This window comes from Antechinus flavipes, chromosome 2 (genome assembly GCF_016432865.1).
Source record: "Antechinus flavipes isolate AdamAnt ecotype Samford, QLD, Australia chromosome 2, AdamAnt_v2, whole genome shotgun sequence".
NCBI lineage: Eukaryota > Metazoa > Chordata > Mammalia > Dasyuromorphia > Dasyuridae > Antechinus > Antechinus flavipes.
This window is the reverse complement of record NC_067399.1, coordinates 119140204-119166224: the sequence shown is the minus strand read 5'-3', so window position 1 is coordinate 119166224 and position 26021 is coordinate 119140204. Positions and strand designations below refer to the sequence as shown.

The following is a 26021-nucleotide window of genomic DNA, read 5'->3' as shown; positions in this document are numbered from 1 at the left end:
TTATGGTTTTCTCTAGAATACTGCTGTCATTTTATATAGCTTCAGTTTCCTTCATTATGCTTCAGTTCATGCAAATCTTCCCAAGTTTATCTGAAATTATTACTTTTGTCATTTCTTCCAATAAAATAATATTTTGGTCCATTTATATACCACAATTTGTTCAGCCACTCCCTAACTGATGAGGAACCAATTCTTTCCTAAAATAAAAAGAATTGATATAAATATCTATGCATAAGGTCTTTTTCTTCATTTGACTATCTTAGGAATAGAGTGAAGGACTCACTCTAGTAGTGAGTCAAAGGGTATGCACAGATTAGTACCTTTTAAATATAATTCCACATTTCTTTCCAAAATGACTGAGTCAATTTATAGCTCCAACAGTGTGCTAGTGTGCCTATTTTTTTCTGTAGCTCTATCAACTTTTACTTATTATTTTCCATTTTTGTTATCTTTGACAACCTGATTAATATGAAATGGATTTGCATTTAATGAATTTGTATCTAATTAATAATGATTTTTGAACATGTTTTCATGTCTATTGATAGTTTGGATTTATATAATTAATACCTTTGATAAAAAAAAGATCACAAAAGATTTTTTAAAATTGATTTGATAAAAAATAAAAAGCTTTTGCAGAAATCAAACTAATGCAGTTCAAATTAGGTAACTGAAGAAAAAGAAACCCTGCAACAAAAGATCTCATATCCAAAAAACATAAAGGGCTGATTCAAATGTATAAGAACAAGAGCCATTCCTAATAAAGGAAGAAATATAGGTTGTTAACAATTATATGAAGAAAAGAGGACAAGATGGAGTTTGTAATAAGTAGATTCAAAAATTTTTTTGGTGAAGTCTGAGATGAAATCTTCATCATAAAGGGAGAGTTGTATAGCAGGAAGTTTTTGAAGGAACAAAAAGTTCTATAATAGGTGATGTGGTAAAACAGAAATAAATAAAGATAAAATATTAGGATTACTTTGCTGTACTAAAGACCCATTTAAGATTAGCTAGAACAAATTTGAAGTCAACCCAATCAGCATGGTTTCATTATTTTCTCTAATTTTGTTCAACAACAAGTGAGGAGGAATGAAAGAAATGGATAATGAGAGTAACAGTACTATGTCAAGGTATGATCATCAACAGAATAAGGGAGAGATTCAAGAAGGGAGGATAGTGTAAAGTTAAAAACAAATTCATCAAGTACTTAAAATTGGGAAAGAAGGAGAGTATGGATAGAGCAGGAATTGTCGGGGACAATAAAGAGTCCCCTAAATAATAACTCTTTTTTTGACTTGCCATATTTTCTAGAAACACTAGACCAAGAACATGCAGGAGGCCCTGAATGTGTCAAAGATGAAATTTCTCCAAGCTGACATAATTTGTTGTTTGCATCTCAAATATCTCTGTGTGTCCTTAGGAGTCGAGATAGATGCCAGTCAATCTGCATTAGACTGTGAAATTGATTTGCAGCTGGGATCCTTATAGATAAGCAGACCATCCTGTCTTCATAATCTCCTATTTCTCAAGAAAGAAGAATGCAGCTTTTGCCATTGCATTGCTCCTTCCCTTTGTGAGGGGTTTTGTCCTTTCCCCCTTTCATGCCATATCTTTTTAGGTAGAGATTTCTTTCTTCCTCCTTCTTGTTGTACAATCCTAAATATGCAAAATTCTGTGACGATTATAAAACTCTTTGGGTTCCATATACATGTTCATTTCTCATGTAATTAACCTAGTTTGAACATTTTCATGAAGTTATGATTGCTTATTGACAAGACAGAGGGACTGGATGGAACCCTATCTGCAAGATCCCATTAGTTGGCAGTAAAGTTAAGATGGTTGATTACAAGCAGCCACCTAGGTGAACTCTTTCAACATTCCCCACCTCCCCAAACACTTTTAAAATAATTGCCTCAAATCAAATTTTAAAGTGGCAGAAGTCAACAAAAGATTTGGGTGAGACATTTTCTAGCTTAAGAAAACTTAACAGATCAACAGAAATCTGTGATAATGGGGAGGAGTTTTATCCAGAACACAGACATGTGAAAACATCAACTGTGGCTAGAGCATCAGCAGCAGCTTCAGAAACTCTCAGCCCAGATTCAATAAAGAGGGTTATACAATTGGTCAGAAAAATATTACAGGGGAACCTTTGTGGGCAATGGATATACCTGGAGCTGACTGGCAAGTCTATTGCCCTTACACAGTATTAAATCATAGTTTCAAGGTAGAAAAGAGTGTTGGTGGTCTGTCACAAGGAAGCAGAGGCTCTGGTCACAGTTTCAAAACAAAAAAAGCGCTAGTGCTGGTAGATGTAGAGAACCAAGTGTCCTTTCTGGATAAAGATGAGAACAAAAATCAGGAGAGAAGCGACTATACCTCACCATTTTAGAAGCATCAAAATTTGCAGAGCCCCAGAACTAATTCTTAAAATAGCTGTACAAAAAGCCCTAATGCTTAGTACAGTGCTCCCTCCACTCGGAGGGGAAGAGAGTTCAACTTTAAGTTTCAAGTCAAGAAATATGTTGGAAAATTAAGCAAATAGAAAGAGAATTTGATCATAACAAGCCACTACGGTCCAGGGGAAGTTGTTATTTGCTTTTCAGTCATTTTCAGTCAGTCTAATTCTTTGTGACTCTTGTTGGAGTTTTCTTGGCAAAAGGTTTGCCATTTCCTTCTCCAACTCATTTTACAGATGAGAAAATTGAGGCAAATAAGGTTGACTGACTTGTCCAAGTTCATACAGCTTTGAAGGGTCTGAGGCCAGATTTGAACTCTGGAAGACGATTCTTCAGGCCCAGAACTATTCCTACTTGGGCCATCACCTAGCCTGAGCTGGGACGGTCCTTCCTTAGCTCCATGTGAGCAGGATCCAACTTTAATTTAAATTTCAAAGTTGAGAAATATATTGGAAAAATAAGAAAACAACAGAAAATTTATTTTACAATAAAATGCATTATGGTGGCAAGGGAAATCAAGAAATAAACTCAGAAGAAAACAACAATATAAAAAAAAAAAACTATCAAGAAAAAAAACCTCATAGAAAAATGCAAATTGGTTCCAAACCTAACAAGAATTCTTGGAAAAGTTAAAGAAAGCAGTAAGAATGGTAGAGGGAAAAGTAATGAATGGAAAAAGTAATGAGAGTGATGCAAAAATATATATAAACAGAGAATGAACAGCTTGGTAAAATCAGCACAAAAGAATTTTGAAGAAAATAGCACCTTAAAAACAGAACTGGTCAAATGACTTTTTTAAAAGGCACAAAAATCCACTGAAGGAAATAACTTAAAAAGTAGAATTGGGCAAATGGAAACTAATGACTCCATGAGACACCACAAAATAATAAAACCAAGTCAAAAGAAAGAAAAAAAATACAAGAAAACATGAAAAATTCATTGGAAAAATAACTGACTTGGAAAATAGATAAAAGAGAGATAATTTAAGAAGGAATGAACTATCTGAAAGCCATGATCAAAGAAAGAGCCTAGATATCATATCTCAGGAAATTATCAAAAACAAACAAACAAAAAAAAAAAAAAAAAAAAAAAACAACCTACCCCAACATCTTAGATCCAAAGGGCAATATAGACATTCAAAGAATCCCTCAATTATTATCTGAAAGAGATCCCAAAATGAAAACTCTCAGGAATATTATAGTCAAACTCCAGAGTTCCCAGATCATAGAAAAAATACACCAAGCAGCCAGAAAGGAACCATTGAAATGTAAAGGAACCACAATCAAAATATATTAAGATTTAGCAACTTCCATGATAAAGAAGTAGAGAGTTTGGAATATGATATTCCAGAAGGCAAAGGAGTTAGGATTATAACTAATAATTTGTCCAACAAAATGGAGTATAATCCTTCATCAAGAAAAATTGATATTTAATGAAGTAGAGAACTTCCAAGTATTCATGATAAAAAGACAGAGTTGAATTGAAAATTTGACATTCTCAAAAAACATATGTAAAAGTAAACATGAAAGAATAACCAAAAAGGAATCAATATATTAAACTATTTACATTCCTATCTAAGAACACTGTAGAGGGCCAGGAGGTAAGAATCCATTCCAGGTCTTGAATCTTATAACTTGGCTTACCAAAATCCCTTTTCTATTATTAATAGCAGAGACATGCTTGGTAATACCATAAATTAAGAAATCTAGCTACTGAAACAAAATGCAAATACTATTCAATGGATTAAAGGCAAACCTTTGAATTTAGGAGAGGAAAAACAGCTCACAATGAGATAAAGGCATTTGGGGAGAAAGATACTTGAGACAATGGTATAATAAACTTTACTCTGATGGATATCTCAACTATTTACATCTCTAAGTAACCAAGATTTGGGGCTTAAGGGGCTTAATCATTTACATCACAATAGATCTTGTTTGGTTATAGGAACTTCAAAAGAATGTACTTTGTATCAAATCTATAAGCATTTAAGGTGTATATATATTCGTAGTCCTGATCAATAAAATTTGAAAAGTTTTAACTGAATTCTTTTGCCTGGTCTCCTAATTATCACACCCTTCATTCACTACAGGAGCTGGACTCCAACAGAACATGATGACATGTAAGTCCTAACAATTTTATCATTATTATGGGATAGTTAAAAAGAGTGTATACAATCACGGGGCATGGATGCAAATAATTATGGTGCAATGATCTCCAAAAAAATTGAAGGGATTAGAAAAAAAAATGCATTGGGAGAAAGGGAAAGAGAAAGAGAGATGGAATAGGGAAATTTTTCTCACATGAAAGAGGAGGAAAAAATGGAAGTGGGATGTGGGCAATGCTTAAACCTCACTCTCATGGTTCAAAGAGAGAAGACTATATATGCATACTCAGTGGTGTATAGAATTGTAACTTATCCAGTAAGGACATAGGAGGGGAAAGAAACAAGAGGAAGGGAAAGAATGCTAAAAAGAAGAACATATTAAGGAAAGCAATGGTCAGAAACAAAATAGATTCTTGAAGAGGGACAGGATAAAAAGAGAGAAAGTAATTGAAGAAAATGGGATAGAGTAAAATATATAGTTAGTAATCACAACTGTGAATGTTAAAGGAATTGAGTTTACCTCAAAAAATGAAAGCAGTGGCAGAATGGATTAAAAACCAGAATCTAACAATATGTTGTTACAAGAAACACATCTGAAATAGAAGTATGAACAAAGCATTAAATAAAGTATTGGAACAGAATTGAATATGCTTCAGCTGAAGTAAAAAAAGGTAGGGATAGTAATCTTGATCTCAGACAAAGCAAAAGCAGAAACTATTGTTCAATTGTGTTCACCTCTTCATGATCCTTTGGACTACAGTATTAGGCCTTTCTATCCTCCACTATCTCTCAAAGTTTGTCTTATTTCGTGTTCATTGTTTCTATATCTTCTCTCCATTTCATTCTCTGCCATCCCCTTTTCCTTTTGCTTTCAATCTCCCAACATCAAGATCTTTTCCAATAAATGTCATATTCCTACTACATGGCCAAAGTATTTAAGCTACAGCTTTAATATCTGACCTTCCAGTTAACAGCCTGAATTTCTTTAGCTATTGTCTGATTTGATCTCCTTAATATGATGAGAGTCCAAGGGACTCTCAAAAGTCTTCTTCAATGCCACAATTTAAAGATGTTGATTCTGTGTCACTCAGCTTTCCTTACAATTCAACTCTTACAACCATGCATTGCTCCTGGGAAAAAACCATACACCTACCTATACAAACACTGATTGGCAAAATGATATCTTTGTTTTTAAGTATTTAGATTTGTCATAGCTTTCTTTTCTAAGAGCACCTTTTAATTTCATGAGTGCAGTGATCTTTGAGCCCAAGAATATAAAATCTGACACTGTTTCCATTTCTTCTCTCTCCATTTGCCAAGAAATAATGGGAGCAGTTGCCAAGATCTTAAGGGTTTTTTATATTAAACTAAAAGCTAGCTTTTTTACTCTCCTCTTTTACCTCTTCAAGAGACTTCTTAATTTCCCTTCCCTTTCTGCAGTGTTCTGGTTAGTTTTCTGGAGGTCTCTGAACCAGTCTTTGTTTCAGCAGAGTAATCATCATGAGAATAGCCAGAGATAAAGTCCAAAACTCTTTATTGTCTTCCTTCACAGTCTTGTCTCCTTGCGTGGGGCCCAGGCTAGCTTTCTGGAGGCCCTTCAGACAAGCATTGGTCTCAGTGGAGAAATGAAGGAGGACAGGCAAGCCACCACAAATGTGGAAGATGGAATGAATGTCTCTGGCTGAGTTTGTCCCAGCTTATATACTCTATTATAATTACATCATCATAGGTGTAAATCTTGTAGAATAGGTGTCAATCTTGCAAAACTATATTATTAAATACATGTACTGAACGATAGAACTATTAATCACCATGCTAAACTAGATAACCATTGTCTTATCAATTCCACTGAGTTAACACCTTGTAAGAATCCTTGTTTCAAATACAGAGTTCTGGCCCATTACACCTTTCTGCCATCTGAGTCTACATGTCTAAGATTGTTATACTCCCTTTTGAATCTTAAACTAACCAGTTATTCCATGTTTGGTTCTAATTGTTGCTTCTTGGCTCTAATGCAGGTCACTCAGGAGACAAGTAAGATGACACTGATACTCTGTACTGGTACTCCCATCTCTGTAAGGACTTGCTACATTTTGTTATGTTAACAGAGTCAAAGGCTTTAGAATAGTGAATGATGCAGTAGTAGATATTTTTATAGAACTCCTTTGCTTTCTCCATAACCCAGCAAAAGTTGGCAATATGGTCTCTAGTTCCTCTGCCAAGTCAAAAACCAGTCTGCTTTTCTGGTAATTCTCGTTTCATATTTTATGGAAGCCTAACTTGTAGAATCATAAACATAATGTTGCTAGGATGTTTTTATTTTCTTTTGTCTTGCATTTTAAAGAATAACTACAGTATATAGTAGCTAGATTATTCCCTCAAAGAATATTCTATATTACTACATTTTTCTTTACAAGATTTCATTTGAAGTGGAGTTAACACAGATAATAACATAAATTAATAATAGCACCAATCAGTTTTTCCAGTCTTATGTATGACAGCCCTGCTTGGGAGAGAAATAGGTTAACTTGTATTGACATCTTATACTGACATCTCCTAACTACATATTGGCACTGTGTTTCTAGCTTTAGTTCTGTATTTTCTATTAAGCATGCAAAAATCAGCCTTCTAGATTCAGAAGATAAGAAAAACAGTAAGTCATTAATAAAAGAGGAATAATTAACAGATTTACCGGTTTGATTTTAAGTTGATCATCCATCAGCTCCAATATAGCATGTCTTTTTGATATTCTTTTGTCTGTTATCTATTTAAAAAATAAATAAATAAATAATATGGTCATCTCCGGATGTGTCAAATAAAGCAAGAAATAAAAAGTGTATTGAATAGAACTATAAAAATACATTTAGTTTTGATTTAAGCCAACTATCAAAATTAGTGAGGCCCACAGCATACTAGATCTAAATAAATTCAAATAGCCATCAGAATTGAAACAAAAATTTGCTTCATAAGACTAAAACTGTACTTTAGACTACTTATGCCCAGAGTTCTCAAATGTACCATCCTCATAACATCATAAATGTGAGCAATGTAAGTTTACATATTTGGGGGCTATAATTAAAAGCCTAAACAGTGGTGCAATTTTTCAAAAAACAGATACTTTGAGAGCACTTCCTCCTCCTTCACTCTTATCAAAGAACCTTGCTCATACTGAACTGAAAAGAAAGGCCTTAGGTATTCTCTTTTAGTTTGCCCCAAACCTCAAAATCCCTATTCAACACCCCCCATTTCCTCCTCAATCTCTTCTCCAATGCTCCAGGTTCTGAGGAGATGGGTCTTCTCCTCACCAATGCCAATTTTTGTATTAATTTGATATTAAGCCTATATTCTTTACTAGTCTACTCCCCCAATCTCTTCTTTTTTTCATCTTTAATCTCTCCTTATTCACAAGCTCCTTCCTTCCTACCTCATATTTCAGTCTTCTCCATCCTTAAATCTTCATCTTTCATCTGATTTTGGCATTTCCTCAACCTTTTCTCTAAACTTCCCCATTTTCCTTCAATATTCTTCAATGGAAATTGTTTCTATTCCCTAAATCGTACAAACATAATATTGAAGGGGAGTGGGGTACAGGAAGAGGGCAGGGAGGAAGAGGTATGGAGAAGAAGGTTGAGAAGTCCAAAGATGCATAGCTCAGTGGGAAATGAAGGGTCTGTGGAAGCACAAAGAAAAACAAAAAAGGAGTCCCTGCTTTCAAGAAATTCAGTCTAATGGAGGAAGCCACAGTCAAACAATTATTTATGAACAGTTTTAATAGCTGTCTAGATAGATACATACACACACATATATGTATCTAGATACATAGGGATCAGGAAAGGCTTTTTGTAGAAGATGGAATTTTAGTTCATTGAAAGAAGACAGAAAAACCGGGCGATATAGCATCATTATCCTTCCATTTTTCCAAATTTGTAACCTGGACACTATTCTGGATTTCTCCCATTCCTTCATTCCATATATAAAATCAATTGTCAGATCCTGCCATCTCTGCCTTTATATATCTTTCCCTCTCTTCACAAAGCTACTTGCTTTAGTTCTGATCCTTATCATCTCTAACCTAGATTATTGCAAATGTCTTCCTGCCTCAAATCTCTCCCATTTCCAGTACATCCTAGACATGAAAACCAAATAAATTTTCCTTCACTAGAGATCTGGCCATGCACCTCCCTGCTAAATCAACATTTCCACAGCTTTTATTGCATCTAGCTTTTAAAGTCCTACATGACCTTGCCCTAACCTAGCCTTTCAAGCCTTGGTAGACAGTAGTTTTCTTCTCAAACTCCATAATTCAGTCACAACACTTCATCTTCCAGCACTGGCCATCAAACATGGCTGAAATGCACTTCTTCCCAGCCTGTCTCTGAGTTTCTTTTTTTGCTCTCTTTCTAAAGCTACTCTGCATTTTACTACTCTCTGTCTCTTGTCTCTCTATCTCTCTGTATGTATGTATGTATATATATATATATATATATATGTATGTTTGTATTCACTTTATATTTATGCTATATATATTTGTATATGTACCTATTCTTTTCCCTATTAGAATGTGAATTCCTTCTGCATTAGAATTACTTGATTCTTTGTATTTACATTCCCAACCTAGAAATAATGAATACTTAATATTTGTTCATTGATAAATTGATATGGAAATACTCTAAACTTAGCCAGCTAAGCAATAATAATAATATTAGACAGCTAGAACTATCTAGAACTATTACAAATGACTGTCCCTGAAAAAAAAAAAAAAGGTAATCCTCAGATTGTGTTATGACTTGATTTTAAAGAAAAAAAAAGTTTCTTATAAAATACATAGTCAATTTCTTTAAATTGGCAGAAAAAAAGATTGTCAGTGTCAAAATACAATTTCTACCTGGATGTCTTGTCTACCTGTCATCTCACAGAATTTCCTACTTCAAAGGACCTCAGAGGACATCTTGTATACCTAAACAAGAATTTCTTCTGAAACAGAGCCAATGGGGAATGATTCAATCTTTATCTGATTACTTCCAGTGTCTTTGCAACTTCCGATTGTTTCAATTCTGGATTCTGAGAGCTTTTTTCTACAAGACAATTCTTCAGATACTTGAAGAAAGTAATTTCCCCCAAAGGCTTGGGGATTAAAAATTCCAAATTCCCTTAATCCATCTTCATATTGCATAAATTTAAAACCTTTCATCATATCAATTTTCCTCCTTAGAAAAATTTGTTTTTATCAATGTTCTTCCTAAATTGTGACACCCAAAATTGAACACAATACTCCAAATGTGGCCTAATCATGTCGAATTATAGAGAGACTATCTCCTTTTTATCATGAGAAGTTACATCTCTTTTGATATAATCCAAAATTATAGGCTTTTTGGTTGCCATGTCACATGGCTAGCTCAAACTGAAATTAAAACTACTAAAATACTAAAAACTAAAATATTTTTTCTGACAAACTACTATCTAACTATTCTACCACTATCTTGTATTTAGACCAACTTTTTTAACCAAAGGGTAAAACTTTGTTTCCTACAATCTTTTACTTTTATAAATTCAGTTCAGTATTATAGTCTTTCAAGACATTTTGAATCCTAACACTCTCATTCAACATGTTGGCTATCCTTCCTAGTTTTGTTTCATTTGACAATTTAATAAGCAAACTATATGTCCTTTTTTGAAATCAATGGTAAACATTTCAAATGCACAAGAACAATTACAAATTCCTGAAGTACTCATTACATTGAAGACTTCTTTCCAAGCTGATATGGAATCAAAACTGACAACTACTTTTGGGGCTCTTGCAATTCAACTACCATAATTCTGAATCCAGCTAATTGTATTATAAAACTTAGTCCACATCTCTCCATTCTTTGCATAAGAATAACATGGAACAAGCCATCAACAACGAATGCTATGATAAAATTCTGTGGAAAATCTATGGCACTTTCCTACCCTACTATTCTAACAACCCTATTAATAGTCAATTTCACATTCTTGTTAAAAGTCACAGGATCTTTTTATTTTTTTGACCATGACTTCCTTTTCTATATGTTCACTACTTCTAATAATTAGATCTGGAATTTTTCCATTAATGGGAATCAAGCTCACTAGCCTAGTTTTCAGACATGATTCTCTTCATCTTTGTGAAAATAAGAAAATAGTTGCCCCTTTCCAATCTTGCAGCACCTCTCCTATTCTCTACAATCTTTTGAAAATGGATTTAAGTGATGTATCCACCATACCTGCAAGTTCCTTTACTAATTGAAAATGGAATGTCTAAAAGAGAATTTACAGAACTGCCAAAATGTTAAAGTAAACACTATCCTTTTGGAAATAGATGTAATTTCAATCAATCTTGCCTTTTTCCTTGACCTCAAGCCTATTTAATTTTATCTCTATCTTCAAATTTCTCATACTTATGCTCTTCTCTAATCACATAGCCACCAGACTATTTCTGGCCTTCATCATCCTAATACCTGGATTACTGTAAATTTCATCTTTCCATTCTATCTTACATAGCTGTCAAAATAATATTCCTTTAGTACATATTTTAACAGGTCACTCCTCTGCTCAAAAATCTTCAGTAATGCCCTGATGTTTCTAGGATAAAATACAACCTTCTCCCTTTGGCATTTAAAAGGCTATGCATTCTATTTCCTATCTAATTTTTATTTTTTAATAATATATTCTTTTTGCAAACTCTCCATTCTAGTCAAACTGGAAAATAGGAATTAGAAAGCTATGCTAGGAAGTCACTTCCTTTTCATTATTGCCTTTTAGGTTTTCATTTCCTCTGTGAAGTTCTTCAGGATAATCCAAAATTGAACTCATTCATTGGCCTCAAATTAACTTGTATTATGTTTTGTGTAAAATATGGCAGAAATTATTTTTCTTTGTACCCTGAATACTTGGCACAATGTCTTATACTTAGTTATAATTTTTAAAAATAATTCTGAATTTGTTGCAATGCAGCTATAACAAAATATCAACATGAATTCCATACAAAGTCATTTTGTATTTTAGATACTATCATGTGAGTAATGATAGATTCAAGATTATACCTTTCAATCGGCTTGCTCAATAAATAGAAAGAAAAAAATCATAGTTGGTGCCTAAATTTAACTCTCTATTCTTAATCTCAAGGTTCATTCACTTAAAAAAAAAAAAAAAAAAAAAAAAAAAACTTGGTTTAAATCTTCATTAGCTACTGTAAGTGCTTCCCTTCCAAGACTGTCTCCAATTTACTCTAACCATAGAATTTCTGGCATGTTATCTCCATCATATGAACACAGTTATAACTTCATAAGTGTTTCTTGATTTGAAAGTTGAAAACAGATTCTTTGGAAGAAAAATTTAGCACCTGCAAGTAGAGTTTAGCAGACGTAAAGCAAGTCCCTTCGATTTAAAAAAAAAAAAAAAAAAAAATGGGGCAGCTAGGTCATACAGTGGATAGAGCACCAGCCCTGAAGTCAGGAGGGCTTGAGTTCAAATATGAGCTCAGACACTTAATACTTCTTAGCTGTGTGACCCCGGGCAAGTCACAACCCCAATTGCCTCAGAGAGAAAAAAAAAAAAAAGTACAAAAACTTCTTTCATCATCCATTGGAAATAATTGAAATCTATGCAGGGACAGTCAAGAATTTAAATTCTTGAATGCTAAAATTCCTGGCTAATAATAAAATGAAACATTGGATTTGAAAGTCATGTGACAGTCCCAACTTTGCCACTTGCATTATTAGCTGTGACTTTAGACATACTTAACCTCTTTAGTCCTCAATTACCTCATCTGGGAAATATTGATGTGGGAATAAATTTATCTCTCTTGATTGCACTTACAGGTGTATTATTTTATGACAATTGGTCTCTTAAAAGCACTTTTCATATTTACTTTTTGAACAAGTTCTGTGGGCAAATAAATTATAAGGTACTAGACTTGGCAATCAGGAAAATCTGAGTTCAAATCCTGCCTCAGACACTTCTTAGCTGAGTAAGACACTAAATTTTTCAACCTTGTTTCTTCATCTGTAAAACAGAGATAAAATAGCATGATTAAAAGTGACAAATAGGTTCTATAAAGGTAGAGATGCAGTTGGAGCAGAGAGCTGATATAACTTCTGACATCAGCCTGGCCGCTTCAATTAGGACTTGAAGTGTTGTTTTATTGATTGGACTTAGGTAACGGAGAAAATGCTAATAGTGCAGATTAAAATTAAAAGTATATTGTACGTTTTGGGGAGCCTGTTGATAAAACATTTACTAATACACTGGTGCATTAAGGATACAAAATAACACACTTTTTTGTTTGTTTGTTTTAAAGTGAAATTAGCAATGCACACTTAGAAGACTCTCTGAGGTTTGCATAACACTGTCCTCACAAACGCATCCTCGCCCCCGTCCGAAGACAAGTTTTCAGGCAGTTTAAAGGGAGGGCAGCACACGCCCAATCTGGTCCGGCTTCGAAGCGCACACTTACACCCAACAGCGGCCCGCGTCCGATCACCGTCTCCCCGGGAGACAAGGCCACCCGGGGGCCGCCATCCGCCGGCGCGAGCTCGAATCCCCTGGCCATGACGAGAGCACCTTCAGCCAGAGCCTGGTCTCGCACCGCGGCGCCTACCCGGACTGGGGTTCTAAGATACGTGGGAAAAACTGCTTCCGCCTTTTCCGGGAACTCCCGAGCTCAGCCCTACAGCGAAAATTCCCTCCTGCAGACCCCGCCCCGTGACGAACGGGGATTCCCCTAATGGACCAGCCCAAAGGTTTGAAGGCCCCTAACAGGTCCGAACCCATCACGGCGTCCCCGAGGATCTGGTTCTTGTAGTCTTCAGCTCTCCTTTCTTCCCTTCATACTTTAGTCTAATCTAAATTCTAAAAACTACTTTTCCCAACAGGCACTGGGCGACTCACTTTTGCGCCTGTGCACAAAGGAAGAGCCCGGCCCCGTGAAGTGGGAGGGGTATAGAGAAAGCTGGAACTATGGTGTTGCATTCGAATTCTGAAGTATTTAAACTGTCGTTACTACAGTAAGCTGGGAGGCGTATAACGGCCAAGCTCCTGCAGGTAGGAGGACCCAGATTTCCCATCAGCCCCCGCGCCTTGCCCGCAAATGCTGCGAGCCTGACGCGTCGGTTCCCAGGCTTCGATGACAGTTGGTGGGGACTGTGTTTGTTTTTGTCATTTGTCAAACTCCCAGTTCATAAGAAGGGCCGGGGAGGTCACCGGGGAGTAGGCGTGTGTGTTCTTCCTCCTCAGCCTGAGGATTGGACTCTTCCCCGACGGAGGGGCGCTACCTTGGGCTTGTGCCTCAACGTCCTGGGGCTGTCATCTCCGGTTCTGGACTGTCACACACTGCGGAAAGTTGGGGATGGGGGGATAAGTTTCCCGTGTTTGTTTTTCTTGAAATGACGTCTTAAAGTTTACAAAGTGCTTTTTCTCAGCTCTCTGAGGTAGAGAGCGCAGGTAGCTTACAGGTGAAGAACTCAAAAGAAACTCAGCAGTTAAAGGGAGTTGTCCGGTGTCCCCATTACTAAGAAAGGACACACCCAAAATATTGTTTGCAATGACGAGAGGAATTGGTTTCAAAGTTCCTACAATCCTGGAGAAATCATGGATTGCTGGGGATCGTTCTTTATGAATCGATTAGCATGCCTACTATTTAAGTATTAAGAGCTTACAATTTGCCAAGCACGGAATGCACACAGTCCCTGCTTTCCAAGAGCTCAGTGGTAGGAAAAACATGCAAATATCAACTGTACACGTAAGATAAAAGCTGAGTGAATGGGAGGTGTCTCAGAGGGAAGGCACTAGAGGGCTGGGAACTGCTTCTTGCAAAAGTTGAGCCTTTCGCTGAGACTTGAAGGATTTCAGAGTCCAGGTTTAGGGCCAGATTGGAAGTGTTTTGTGGGAATAACAAACCGCTGGTTTAGGAACGGTGAAGGCATCCTCACTTTCCTAACTGAACCTCCAACTGAAACCAATTTTTTCCCATAATTATAGGTGGAAGAATCTAAAGACTTAAATGGTTTCAAATGTAAGCAAATGCTTCTCTTAAACGTGACAACCCTGGCTTAAAACTCGAAGGTATAAAAAACTGATTTAGAAATTCCAAACAAAAGATCTGATAGAGAAGAAAAGGTTAAAGGACATTTTAAGGTTCCTGATATTAAAAAGTAAGCCTTCACAATTTTACCCAGTCCACATTCAGCTGTGCAATCAAAAGAAGGCTTCTGCTGTATTTTCATAAACATAACTTCAGCTCAAGATTGACTCAAAAGAAGGAACTAAAACTAGCAATGTTTTGGAAGAAAGGAGTAATTTGTAACTAATAAAACATTTAAATAGACATTTAAAAGAGATCATTTGTAGAACCATGTATTTTAAGTTAACAATTTTTAATGTTTATGTCACTGATTCTCAAATTGACCTAAGTTCTCATCAATTTGTGAGTGTCCTATCAGGAACTATTCATGCCTGCCCGTTCTGGGTAACTTTTTTCATATCCTCCCATAATTTTACATAGTAAATAATAGATATGTTGAGGATCACCTTAATTTCTCCTCACATTGTATACTTACATGTCTACCTGTCAGAAATCATCCCATATAAATTAACAAAACATCAAAAGTCTTGTTTGTTTTTTCTGTCAGCTTCTGATCTCCTTTTTTTCTGGGTGTTTTCCAAATTGTTACTATTGTTGGCATTATTTAAATAGCAAATCTAGAAAGTGATCTCATACTCAGTTTTTTAAAATGTGTCATCCTAATAATAATAGGTTTTTTAAAAAGAACTTGGAGACCTTTATAATATAGAATTAAAACTAAATATTTGAAACATAAGTAGTGTTTTAAATATATTTGCATTAAAAATATAGCACTTCAAACTAATATTTGTCGTTTGAGTTGCTTTATGTGGTTGGGGAAGGACTTAGTGGTATATATAAAGAGCCATATCTTCTGTCCCTATTCTTGCCTTATCTCACTACTGATGACTGTCAGCTAAGATATATAAGTATAGGTATATTACAGTGAAAATAATAGACACATATGGAAATTAATTCTTGACATCATTAGCTCAAATCTACAAGGCAGCTGTAGACACATTTGGGGGATGGAAGAGATAGTCATATAACCCTACAATTTCTTCCTATCTTTCCAATTAATGGTGCTGGATGGATGGCTCTAGGGGCTATTTCCAAAACACAAATTATACCACTAAACTGTGTAGTTTAGATAGTGTGTCTTTATGGCTTTAATCTTAACCCTTTAACAATTTCAGATGATTTTAGGCAGCTTGAGCACTGAAGCTGGAGTCAGGAAGACCTCAATTCAAATCCAGTCTCAAGACTCTTACTAGCTATGTGATCCCTGACAAGTCACTTCACTAATATCAGAGAAGTTTCCTCAACTATAAAATGAGGATAATATTAGTAGCACCTGTATCTCAGAGTTGTTTTGAGGACCAAATGAAATAATTGCAACATTTTGCAATGTCTGGCACATTAATAAAGTGCTATATAAATTTTATTTTATATCTAATATATTTTGATATTTATATATTTTTTATTTTATTTGCAATATTTTATTTCTTTAGAGTCAAAATGAATTACTAGTAGTAGATCACATTTTGAATTTTTCTCCCAACAATCCTGTAAATTAGTATAAGAATTGCTTCCATTTTATAGGTGAGGCAGATAAAGTTGAGTTTGTGAATAAAATAATATCACAATGTTATGAGGAGTTAGTTGTAGTGTGACTCCAAGTCCAGTGTTATTTTTACTACTGTGAATACTTTTAGAAACCATATGGCTAAAATAATAAAAATCCAACTATTAGGATTAATTTTTTTGTATAAACTACCTAGTTAGACCTATTCATAAATCAACAACTAAAAGATAAATGGCATATTTTTAGTCATTGTTAGTTTTCTTAGACATCAAGTATCTTAATTTTACAAGAGTTTAAGGAATTACATTTCACATATTTACTAACACAAGAACAAACTGAGCTTAAAACATTCTATTTGGAAGAATATTCCTAAATGAGTTAAGATTAGTGTAATAGAAAAAGTATTGGGCTTGAAGTCAGTGAATTTAGGGTCAGCTCTACCACTTAAATTAGTTATGTAATTCTGGGCAAGTCATTTAACTTCTCTGAACTTTTGTCCCATTATCTGTAAAATAGAGATAGTAATATTCACATTAGCTACCTTGAATGGTCCCATGAGGCTCAAATGCTTAACATTTACTGTCCCTACACTTTTACAAGATATAGGGGTTTAGGAGGATAGCTTCATTTAGAAAAAGTGATACTTGAACTTCAAAAAATGATAAAGTATGAATAAAATCTGTTTTATATTCTGAAGAAAATAATATGTTAATACTGTGTTTTAGGTCACATATGAAACAGAGTTATCAAAACATCAAATTATGCAGAAAATCTCCAGGAGAAATAGTAATTCACCTATTACAGGTAAAGAACTGAACTCTGTTTGTCCTGATAAGAAGAAGAAAGAAAAGAAAGACAATTTTGTTGAAATATTACCTCCAGAAATCACTTTTAAAATTTTTAGCCAACTTGACATTCAGAGCTTATGCCGGGCTGCAACAACATGTAAGAGCTGGAATCAAACAATCAAGAATTGTGACTATTTATGGAAACACCACTGTTTGACTGTTAGAGCTATATGTCAAAAAGAGATAGATCGTGATCGAGGAAATGGATATTCATGGAGGGTAAGTTTAAACACTGAAAACTATTGTGTTAGAAGTTTTGTGTATAACAGCAACAACAAAAAATAACTCATCCTAAAAATTCCTAATTCTACATATAATTCCATATATTTATATATTATAAAACTCAAAACTACTTCACCCAAATTAGCCATCTTAATTTTCTAATAAGATGTTCTTATATCAATAACCTTATAAACTATGTATGTATATAGTCAATATAGAGTGTTTGAGAGAGGCCTTAATTCTCAAAATTAAAATGTTTCTTAGTTGGAAGAGCAGCCATCTGTTTCAACCAATACCTGCAAAAAGAATCCCCTCTACAGTTAAGCTAATCAAATAATTGTCTGGCCTTTGCTAAAATGCCTCTAGTGAGGAAGAATACACAACTTTCTCTAGAAGCATCCCATTCCACTTGATAGGTTTTCATGTCCCTTACAACTCTAGATCCATGATCCAATGAAGAGTGTTTAAGCCTTTCTTTACATCATGCTTGAATTTGCTTCCCTATTATTTTTACCCATCATTCCTAATTATATCTTTTGAGACAATCCAGAATAATTTCTTAACAGCACTTCAAATGCTTGAAGACAACATGTTCCTTTTAACACTTTCCTAGACCAAGGTTTCTTAAACTTTTCCCTCCAGTGACCCCTTTTTGCCTAAGAAATATATGACCCTAGGTATATAAGTGTATAAAATAAGTTATACAAATCAAATATTTACTAATAATTATAATTTTGTGATCCCCCACATTCAGTTATGAGACCCATATGGTCACAAAACACCCTTTAAGAAGCTGGGTTCTAGATTAAACCACCTCATTTCCTTCATCCTTCTATGGTATGAACCTGAGGCTTTTCACTATCATGGTTACTCTACTATGGACACTTCAGTTTCTCAAAGTATGTTGCCCCAAACTGGACACACAATTTCAGATGTGATCTTACCAAGACAAAGTTTAACTGGGACCATTACCTCCTTATTTCTGGATATTCTGCCTTTCTTAATTTGTATAGAAGCATACCAATTTTAAATGCTATATGTCAAAAACAGATAGACCATTCCTGATGGTCAAGGAAATGGTTATCAATGGATGGTAAATTTAAAGGGAGTTTTTTTTTAAATTCTGAACTTAATAAACATTGAATAAAATAGGCATTTCCATATGTATAAAAAAAGGGTTTTATATGAAATTGCAAGACATTAATTGCAGCTTTTCTTTTTAAGTACATAAGTTCAATCTAAGGCTTTCCACAGTTGTACTGATGATCTTTGCTTCTTTCTGCTCTTCTCTGCATTTAGAAAAAATAAAGGTGCCTCCCTGACTCTTCTTTTTTGCTGTATTCTGTCTCTATGGGAAAAAAAAGAAAAACATAAAGTCCTTATAATAACAGTCAAGCAAAACAAATTCCTACATTAATTGTATGAAAACACATGCCTTGTTCTTCATCTCAAATCTCTTAACCTTTTCAAGAGATGAATAGCATATTTTATCACTACTACTCTAAAATTAATTATTGCATTGATCAAAGTTCTCAGATTTGTTTTTCTTAATCATATGATTGATAACTTATTTTCTCAGGCTCTACTTAGCTAACTCTGTATCAGTTCACACAGGTCTTTCCAGGTTTCTCTAAATCTGTTATTTCATTTTTTATGGCACAATAGTATTCCATAGCATTCATTTTCCATAAGTGACTTATCCATTTCCAATGTGTTGTCACTTCCTTAGCTTCCAGTCCTTTGCAACGATAAAAAGAGTTATTAGACATCTTTCTTTGACCTCCTTGGGGTATAGGATCACATTAGCTTTCTTGGCTGTCACATCGTTTTGTTGACTCATATTGAGCCATCCACAATCCCTACATCTTTTTCAGACAAACTGCTCTTCTATTTCCTCTTATGAATTCATATTTTGAATTCAGCTTTGATTTTAAATTTAACCCTTTCTTTTTGAACCATGACTTTGGCATCCATCATACTAACAATCCCTCCTAACTTTAAATTTGATGAGCCTATCTTAGATGACTTTTAAGTCACTGGTAAAAATAAACATCATAGATCCAAGCACAAATTCCTAGGACGATATTGTAAAGATGATATTGTAAACAATGATAACTACTCTTGAAGTCCAGTTATTTAAGCAGGTCCAAATCTACCAAACATCTCCAAATTTTCCATAAGAATATCTTGGAAGTGTTTTGCAAATATCTAAGTAAACTTTATTTACATCATTCTCCTTATCTGCCAAATTACTAGTGGTTTGAATAAAAGAAAAGGCTTCCATCTCTTCCCTGATTAACCACTTGATCAATAGGGTTTGCTAGTTATTAAGAAAATTTCCTGTAACTTTCACATAATTGTATGTTTGAGCCCTTAATTTATATGAAAAAATCATAGGTCTCTGGATCATTGGATGAAAAGTAAGTGAAAAGGTGGGATGAGTCCAGGGGGATGAGTCCAGAAGAAATTTTATGCCCCTCTGCAATCTTTATGACTATATTATTGAAGAGACTGGACCAATAGAAAATAGCATGTCTATCAGGGAACAACAGAAAGAGAGCTATTGGAGGGAGAAAGCAGCGTCAGAAAATAGTATCCTTCATGATAGAATGCCTTCCACGGACTCTAGAAAGACACTAAGCTTCAGAAATTAACAAAAGGCTATACCAAAGGGAACTTCATGAGAATTCCACAAAGGAAGAAAAGGATGCCCAACCACTAGGATCTGTGAAGTACCGCTTTCCTGTGTCATTCCCAACATATGGGTATGACTACTTTTGTATTTTGTACTTGAGCCAACCTTCCCCAATGATTTTGTGTGTGCAAGGGGAGAGTGCACCCTCTTTTCCTGGGGATGGTGATATGTTTTGTGTCAATTCTTTTTTATTCTATTAGTAAATATCTTTAAAAAACAATTAATAGGAAGTGTATCTCTAGAGATACATAACCGACAATATTAGAACCCCAGCTTCTCAAGATAAATTCTGAGGAGGAATAATCAACAAATATCTGGAGCTCTCAACCCATGAATGGGAGTGCAAGTTGAGAGAGTTGCCCCCAAAGAAATGCTGCCCTATAAAAGGAAGTAAGGTTAGGCTGAAAGGAGTTACTATTCTGTGTGAAACCATCCTAGCTCTTTGTGAGGACACTTCCTTCTGTTTATATTCAGTAAATATCACTTAATAATACATACTGGATTTTTGCTGGAAACAAAAGTCAAGTACACTAAATTAATTTATAGGCTCCATTCACTTTAAATTTCCTTTAAAAAATTTTTTTTGGTGTATTCCCCTTTCCCAGTTAATCCACTGTTTTAAAAAACTCTCAATTTCTTCATGAAAATTTGTTTTACTCTTCACAGTGGAGGTGACTACTTCCTTTAACCATTCTCTGCCCAAACAACCTTTCTGTCCTTGGTTTGCCTCCATTAATGCACTTTGTAAAATATAAAGTTATTCCTATAGTTTACATTTGATATTCTATTGTATGTATCCATGTATTTTATTGTATGTATCCATCCTTGATCAGTATTATCTATCTTCTGAATACTCAAGAAAACAAAATTTCAACCTATTTTTAATTGATAATGACTTTTTTTCAGGTAACACTACTGAGGAACTATTGGAAAAGTAAGGTAAAGCATGAATGGCTGAGTGGCAGATACAGCAACATTTGCTCTCTCATTAGCCTGCCAGAAAAAAACATGTGCCCTATGGATGCAGATACCTGGGGAGAAATTCTAGAAGCAGAACTTGAAAGATAAACTGAAAAAGCCAGAAAAGATCTCAACTTCCAAGAACTGAAAGCAAACATTATGGTGCAAATGCTGTGTACATTTTATTTACTCCTTCTTCATCTTGTTTTATTTGTGAACTTTTAAAAGAACATTACATGAAATGTAAATCTTTATTTTGCACTTTATCCCTTTTCCCAAAAATTTTAATTGATATTTTTATTGTAAGAGTGAAAATTCCAGTGATGCTGTTATAAAAAGACTTACTAAACTGTTGGATTGATTTCAAAATTTGTATAAAATTGATTTTATAAAATGCTGTGTATTACTGTGAAGTAATAGGAATGGGAAAAATAGGAGAGTTTGAATAAATTGTTGTTTCTAGTATTTTAAATGAAAAGTCAGTATCTTCAAGAAAAGAATTTGTTCAAGATAGAGTACTCTCAAACTCTATAACATGAAAAAAAAAAGATTTAAAGCACAAACAACTATTTGGGAAAACATCTCCAACTGTAAGCAAAGTTCCTTTTCTAACTAGATGTGTTTAGGCATTAGAATAGCAAACAGATAAAGTATCAAATAAAGATACTAAAGCACTTAAAAGTATTATACCAGCCATAAGATAATTTTCTTATCCCATATTTGTACTTTGAATGTGTTTCTACCTACATGTGAAATTTTTTCCAGTTTCTTTAGTTTTTTTACTCATATATTAGTATGCTAGTTTATATAATCATTTATTATTTATACTCTTTGTTTTCCACTTCTATTTCAATATTGTTATAATTGTTTCATTTTACACATGAGGAAAATGATGTTGAAAGAAATGAGTGATTTGACCAGGGTTTGATAGGTAAGAAAAATCAAAGTGGAGATTCCAAAGGAAAGACAAGAAAGCAGAGCATATGTTTAGAAGACTATTCTTTTTTTTCCTGACTCCATTCCTGACTCTTTGGATTTATCTATTTTTCCCTTCTCTCCCTCTCTCCACAACTACTCCATTTTCTTCTCCCACTAAAATTTAAGCTCTCATGGGATAACTACATTTCCCCCCTTATATTTGTATTTATATTCTTAGCACTTAGTACAATGTCTGATGGCCTGGTAAGTGCTTAAAAATTAATTACACCTCTGTGAATCATTAGTAGGCAGCCTAACAGTGGCACAATGGACAGAGAATTAGGACTTCAAATTCATCCTTAGAAATTTATTAGCTGTGTGACCCTTGATAAATCATTTAATTTCTACCTCAGCTTCCTCAACTATAAAATGTGGATGATAATAGCACCTACCTCCCAGGGTTGTTGTGAGGATCAAATGAGATATTGTAAAATGTTCAGTATATTGCCTGGTATATAGTAAACACTGCATAAATTCTTGTTTTGGCAGCAAGATTATTTTGAAGAAAAAAATAAAAACCTATCCAATTACTGTTTAATATATACTGTTTTGAACATCAGGTCATTTCAATCACCATCTACCAGATATAAAGAGAACTTTTTCAGTTTGCAGTATTTGTCTATCCAGCCATTCATCTATTCATGTTATCTTTACAAGAGTCCCATGGCTGTGCAGGTAAGTTATGTAGAGAAGAGAAAATGTTTCAAGGTGAAAAAGACTTGTCCAAGCTTCAGGCAGTTAATCTATTAAACTTGAATTTTGAAATACATTCTTCTCTTTGCTCTACATCCAGTAGAGTGATAATCAAACTCATGTTGCATGAGGTCACTGCTCTATACATAAAAATCCCTGCAGCCACATATTGACTTAATTTTAAAAGGTAAAATATATATTTTACTGCATCTTGTTTTGTTAAATATTTGCCAATTACATTTTAATCTGGATCAGGCAGCACTCAGATGTGTTGTGAGCACCCATTTTATCTTTTGGATCTGCAGAATCATAAGACTCCCAGAATTCTAGTGTTGAAAGGAATCTCATAGGTCATCTAGTCTTACCAAAAGAATACCTGACCTGATTGTTCAACTTCAAGAAGGCAGAACATAACCTTCATTAGTCCATTTTACTTTTGAATAGCTCTAGAGATTTAGAAGTTTTTCTTGTCATCTTCCAATCACTATCTAATTGCTCCTGGTTTTATCTCTTTGATGCAAACCATCTAATCAGAAGGGAGCTGATTAGTGCAGTGGATAGAGCACTGATCTTAGGGTTAGGAAGTTCTGTGTATCTATCCTAGATACCATTACCTTGGGCAAGTCCTTTTACATCGCTGCCTCGCTTTACTCATCTGTAAAATGAGGGTGGTAATAGCAACTTTCCAGGGTTACATTGAAGATAGAATGAGATAATATTCATAAAGCACTTTGTACACCTTAATGTACTATGCAAAAGCTACTCATTACTATTAATCTTTCCTCTTCTCTATGATAGCTCTTCAAATACTTGAACATATCTATAACATCTCCCCTATTTCTTCTCCAGGCTAAACAACTACAGTTCCTTTAGCCAGTCCTCATGTGACATGGACTGACAGCCTTTCATCTTTCTGGTTGCCATTCACTGAAAAAAACTATCAATGACAGATATGGAGGCAGAAGGGGAAGCGTTTCCACTTAACACTATATCCTTTTTGAAATTCCTTTTGACCATGAGGTAAGGAATTTTTTTTTTTAATCATATGACACAGTACATACCAATCCTGAGCCTAATTTTACTGAATTAATGTGATTTAAGAACAACTCAGACTATTTGTATTGCAATTGTTGCAAAATGCTTTTATAGCCTTTCATCTAATAAACTTTGAAAAGTTTAAGGCATAAATCAGAATCTGAAAATTGAGTAATTTCCATTTGATTTAGTACTTGTAAGCAATGTCATTACTGGGAGATGCAAGGATGAATAAGAACTATACAGTCTATCTGATGCCATTTGAGTGGTCTCAGTTCCTGGTGGTCTAGAAGTTAGTGGCAATAAGAGAGTTGTTAAGAATCCCCTTTAAATCAGCCACAGGTTTAGGAGTGAAAGAATTCACTCATTCCCAAATTATTAGTTGCAAAATGAAAGTTTATTGTTGGATAGAAATCAATTTACCAAGAGACTGACTTTTATAGTGGCAGATCTATTGGAAAATGGAATTTTACACTGAAAATGCTTTCTCAGTGGGCAGAAGGTCCTGGCAGCTGAGTGAGCTACCTACCAAGACCTACCAAGGTCCATCTGCAAAGACCTTGATGGAGGGAAGCTGTTATATTGGGTATTTTTAGTGGGGGCTGGGACAGCCCAAGCAAGTCAGACCCAGTGGGGGCTGGGACAATCTGAGAAGATCAGACCAGGTAGGGGGTGAGGACAGATCAGATCAGGATTCCTCAATTGAATGAGAATTTAGAATTTCTTTGGGAATTGATTCTCTTACCTTGAAAGGTTTGGGCTCTGTCTGTACTCCTTGGAGCCTAGAAGATCCTGATCTGAGATACAATCTCAGAGTGATAATCTTAAAGGGAACAGTTCCCCTCCTCCTTCATGTCCTCCAAGAACTTAAGGAAATGTCCTTATTCATGTCCCATCCTGTGGGGGACAACTTGTATTAAGCTACCTGCTTCATATTTGCTGAATTCTATTATAATTTCTAATAAAGTAATTTTGACCAAATATGTATGTACATTAAAAAAAAAAAGTAGAGTTTTAGGCTTTATCCCTTCTTGTTTTTAATCTTTCCTGGCTAACTAGTTTTCTTTTTATTATTTTCAGCATTTCCTCAAGCGCCAACTTTTATGTAAAATTTTATTTTACTAATCTAAAAGGGAGTGATCTGTCTCCTTTAACTGTTTTTATCCAAGTGTTAAACTCCAACTTGACCAAGATTGATTTGCTTTCCCCTTGTACTTATAATAATTAATAGAATTTATATTGCACTTTAAGATTTACAAAGCATTTCAAATAGTATCACTTTATCCTTATAACAACTCAGTGAAGAAGGTGCTGTTATTAACTCCATTTTGCATATGAAGAAATTGAGGCTGAGAGAGGTTAAGTACCCTGCCCAAGGTTACACAACTAGTAAATATTTTAATGTAGAATTTGAATTTACATCTTCCTGATTCTTATCTATACCCTTATCTACTGAACCATCTTTCTTCTAGTTACTATGTTTCTATATTTTAGTGTTTCTTTTGTAATATAAAATGGAATTAATTGTGTATATGTATGTAAAAGTTTCACATTCAAGATTATGTTTATTTGCTACATGTTAATCTTCAGTCATTGAGGTCTCTTTTGAATAGTCTGCAAACAAAATATAGCAAATATTTTTCATAAGGGCTTACAAATGATGACTTATTGAAAAAATCAAGTGAACACTCAATTAATGAGAGGCAGATTAATAGTAATTGTTTTTTTCCTGTTAGAATGCCAGAAAAAAAAATTGTAAATACATAGAGAGATTCTAGAAAACAAACTTGAAACCTAAAAACTCATGACAATCCTTCCTTGTATAAATTAGGGAATTGGATTAGATAGCCTCTAATTAGAAGGTCTCTTATGACTCTAGAGATCTGATGCTATGAAGTAAAATTAATAATTTTTAAAAGTTAACAAAACAAGCTGACTCTTAAGGCATCAGTACTATTCCATTATTCACTTGTGATTCATCTATTTGCACACAAATGGAAATACTTTAAAGAACATTTTAAGACACTTAAAGTCGCATTTTTATTATGCACTTGAATTCCTCCCCACTTCACTCTTGAGGTTTTTGTAGTAGAATGAAAATTCCAGTAATGCTCTTTCAAATCAAATTTCAAATTCAAAATTAGATGATGGGATAGTTTCAAGATATATTTTATATTGGTTAGTTGTTGATTTGTCTATTTGCTTGTTTGTTTATTCAATAGTTTATTTGCAATCCATGCCTTTTTAATCGCACCCAGGCTGAAAATGTAAAAGCTACTCATAGGCCCAGGCGCTAATGATCAACAGGGAGGTTTGACTTGATCTCTTTCCTACAGGTGCTGATTTTTTCTCCTCAGCAGCCTGATGCTC

The 26021-nt window shown here is 34.5% G+C and overlaps 2 protein-coding genes across 2 annotated transcripts in view; one reads left to right on the top strand and one right to left on the bottom strand.

The window, feature by feature from the left end:
- The window catches only part of APLF (aprataxin and PNKP like factor), a 65562-nt gene extending 52241 nt beyond the window's left edge, over window positions 1-13321 (bottom strand). Inside the window, 2 exon segments of the mRNA XM_051975416.1 lie at window positions 7253-7324; window positions 13031-13321. Coding sequence (XP_051831376.1) covers window positions 7253-7324; window positions 13031-13126 — 168 coding nt within the window. The 5' untranslated portion in view covers window positions 13127-13321.
- Window positions 13322-13499: 178 nt separating this feature from the next.
- FBXO48 (F-box protein 48) lies at window positions 13500-22463 on the top strand. The gene is made up of 3 exons (XM_051975418.1): window positions 13500-13617; window positions 16946-17287; window positions 20892-22463. Exons 2-3 carry the CDS (start codon window positions 16982-16984, stop codon window positions 21051-21053), a joined length of 468 nt encoding a protein of 155 aa, XP_051831378.1. The 5' UTR covers window positions 13500-13617; window positions 16946-16981; the 3' UTR covers window positions 21054-22463.
- Window positions 22464-26021: the final 3558 nt, after the last annotated feature.

What these genes read in the sequence shown, in the direction of transcription:
- FBXO48 (XM_051975418.1), top strand. Translation starts at nt 16,982, where the DNA reads ATGCAGAAAATCTCCAGGAGAAATAGTAATTCACCTATTACAGGTAAA. An exon ending in GAAATGGATATTCATGGAGG is followed by an intron (nt 17,288 to 20,891) that starts GTAAGTTTAAAC and finishes ACTTTTTTTCAG; the next exon opens with GTAACACTACTGAGGAACTA.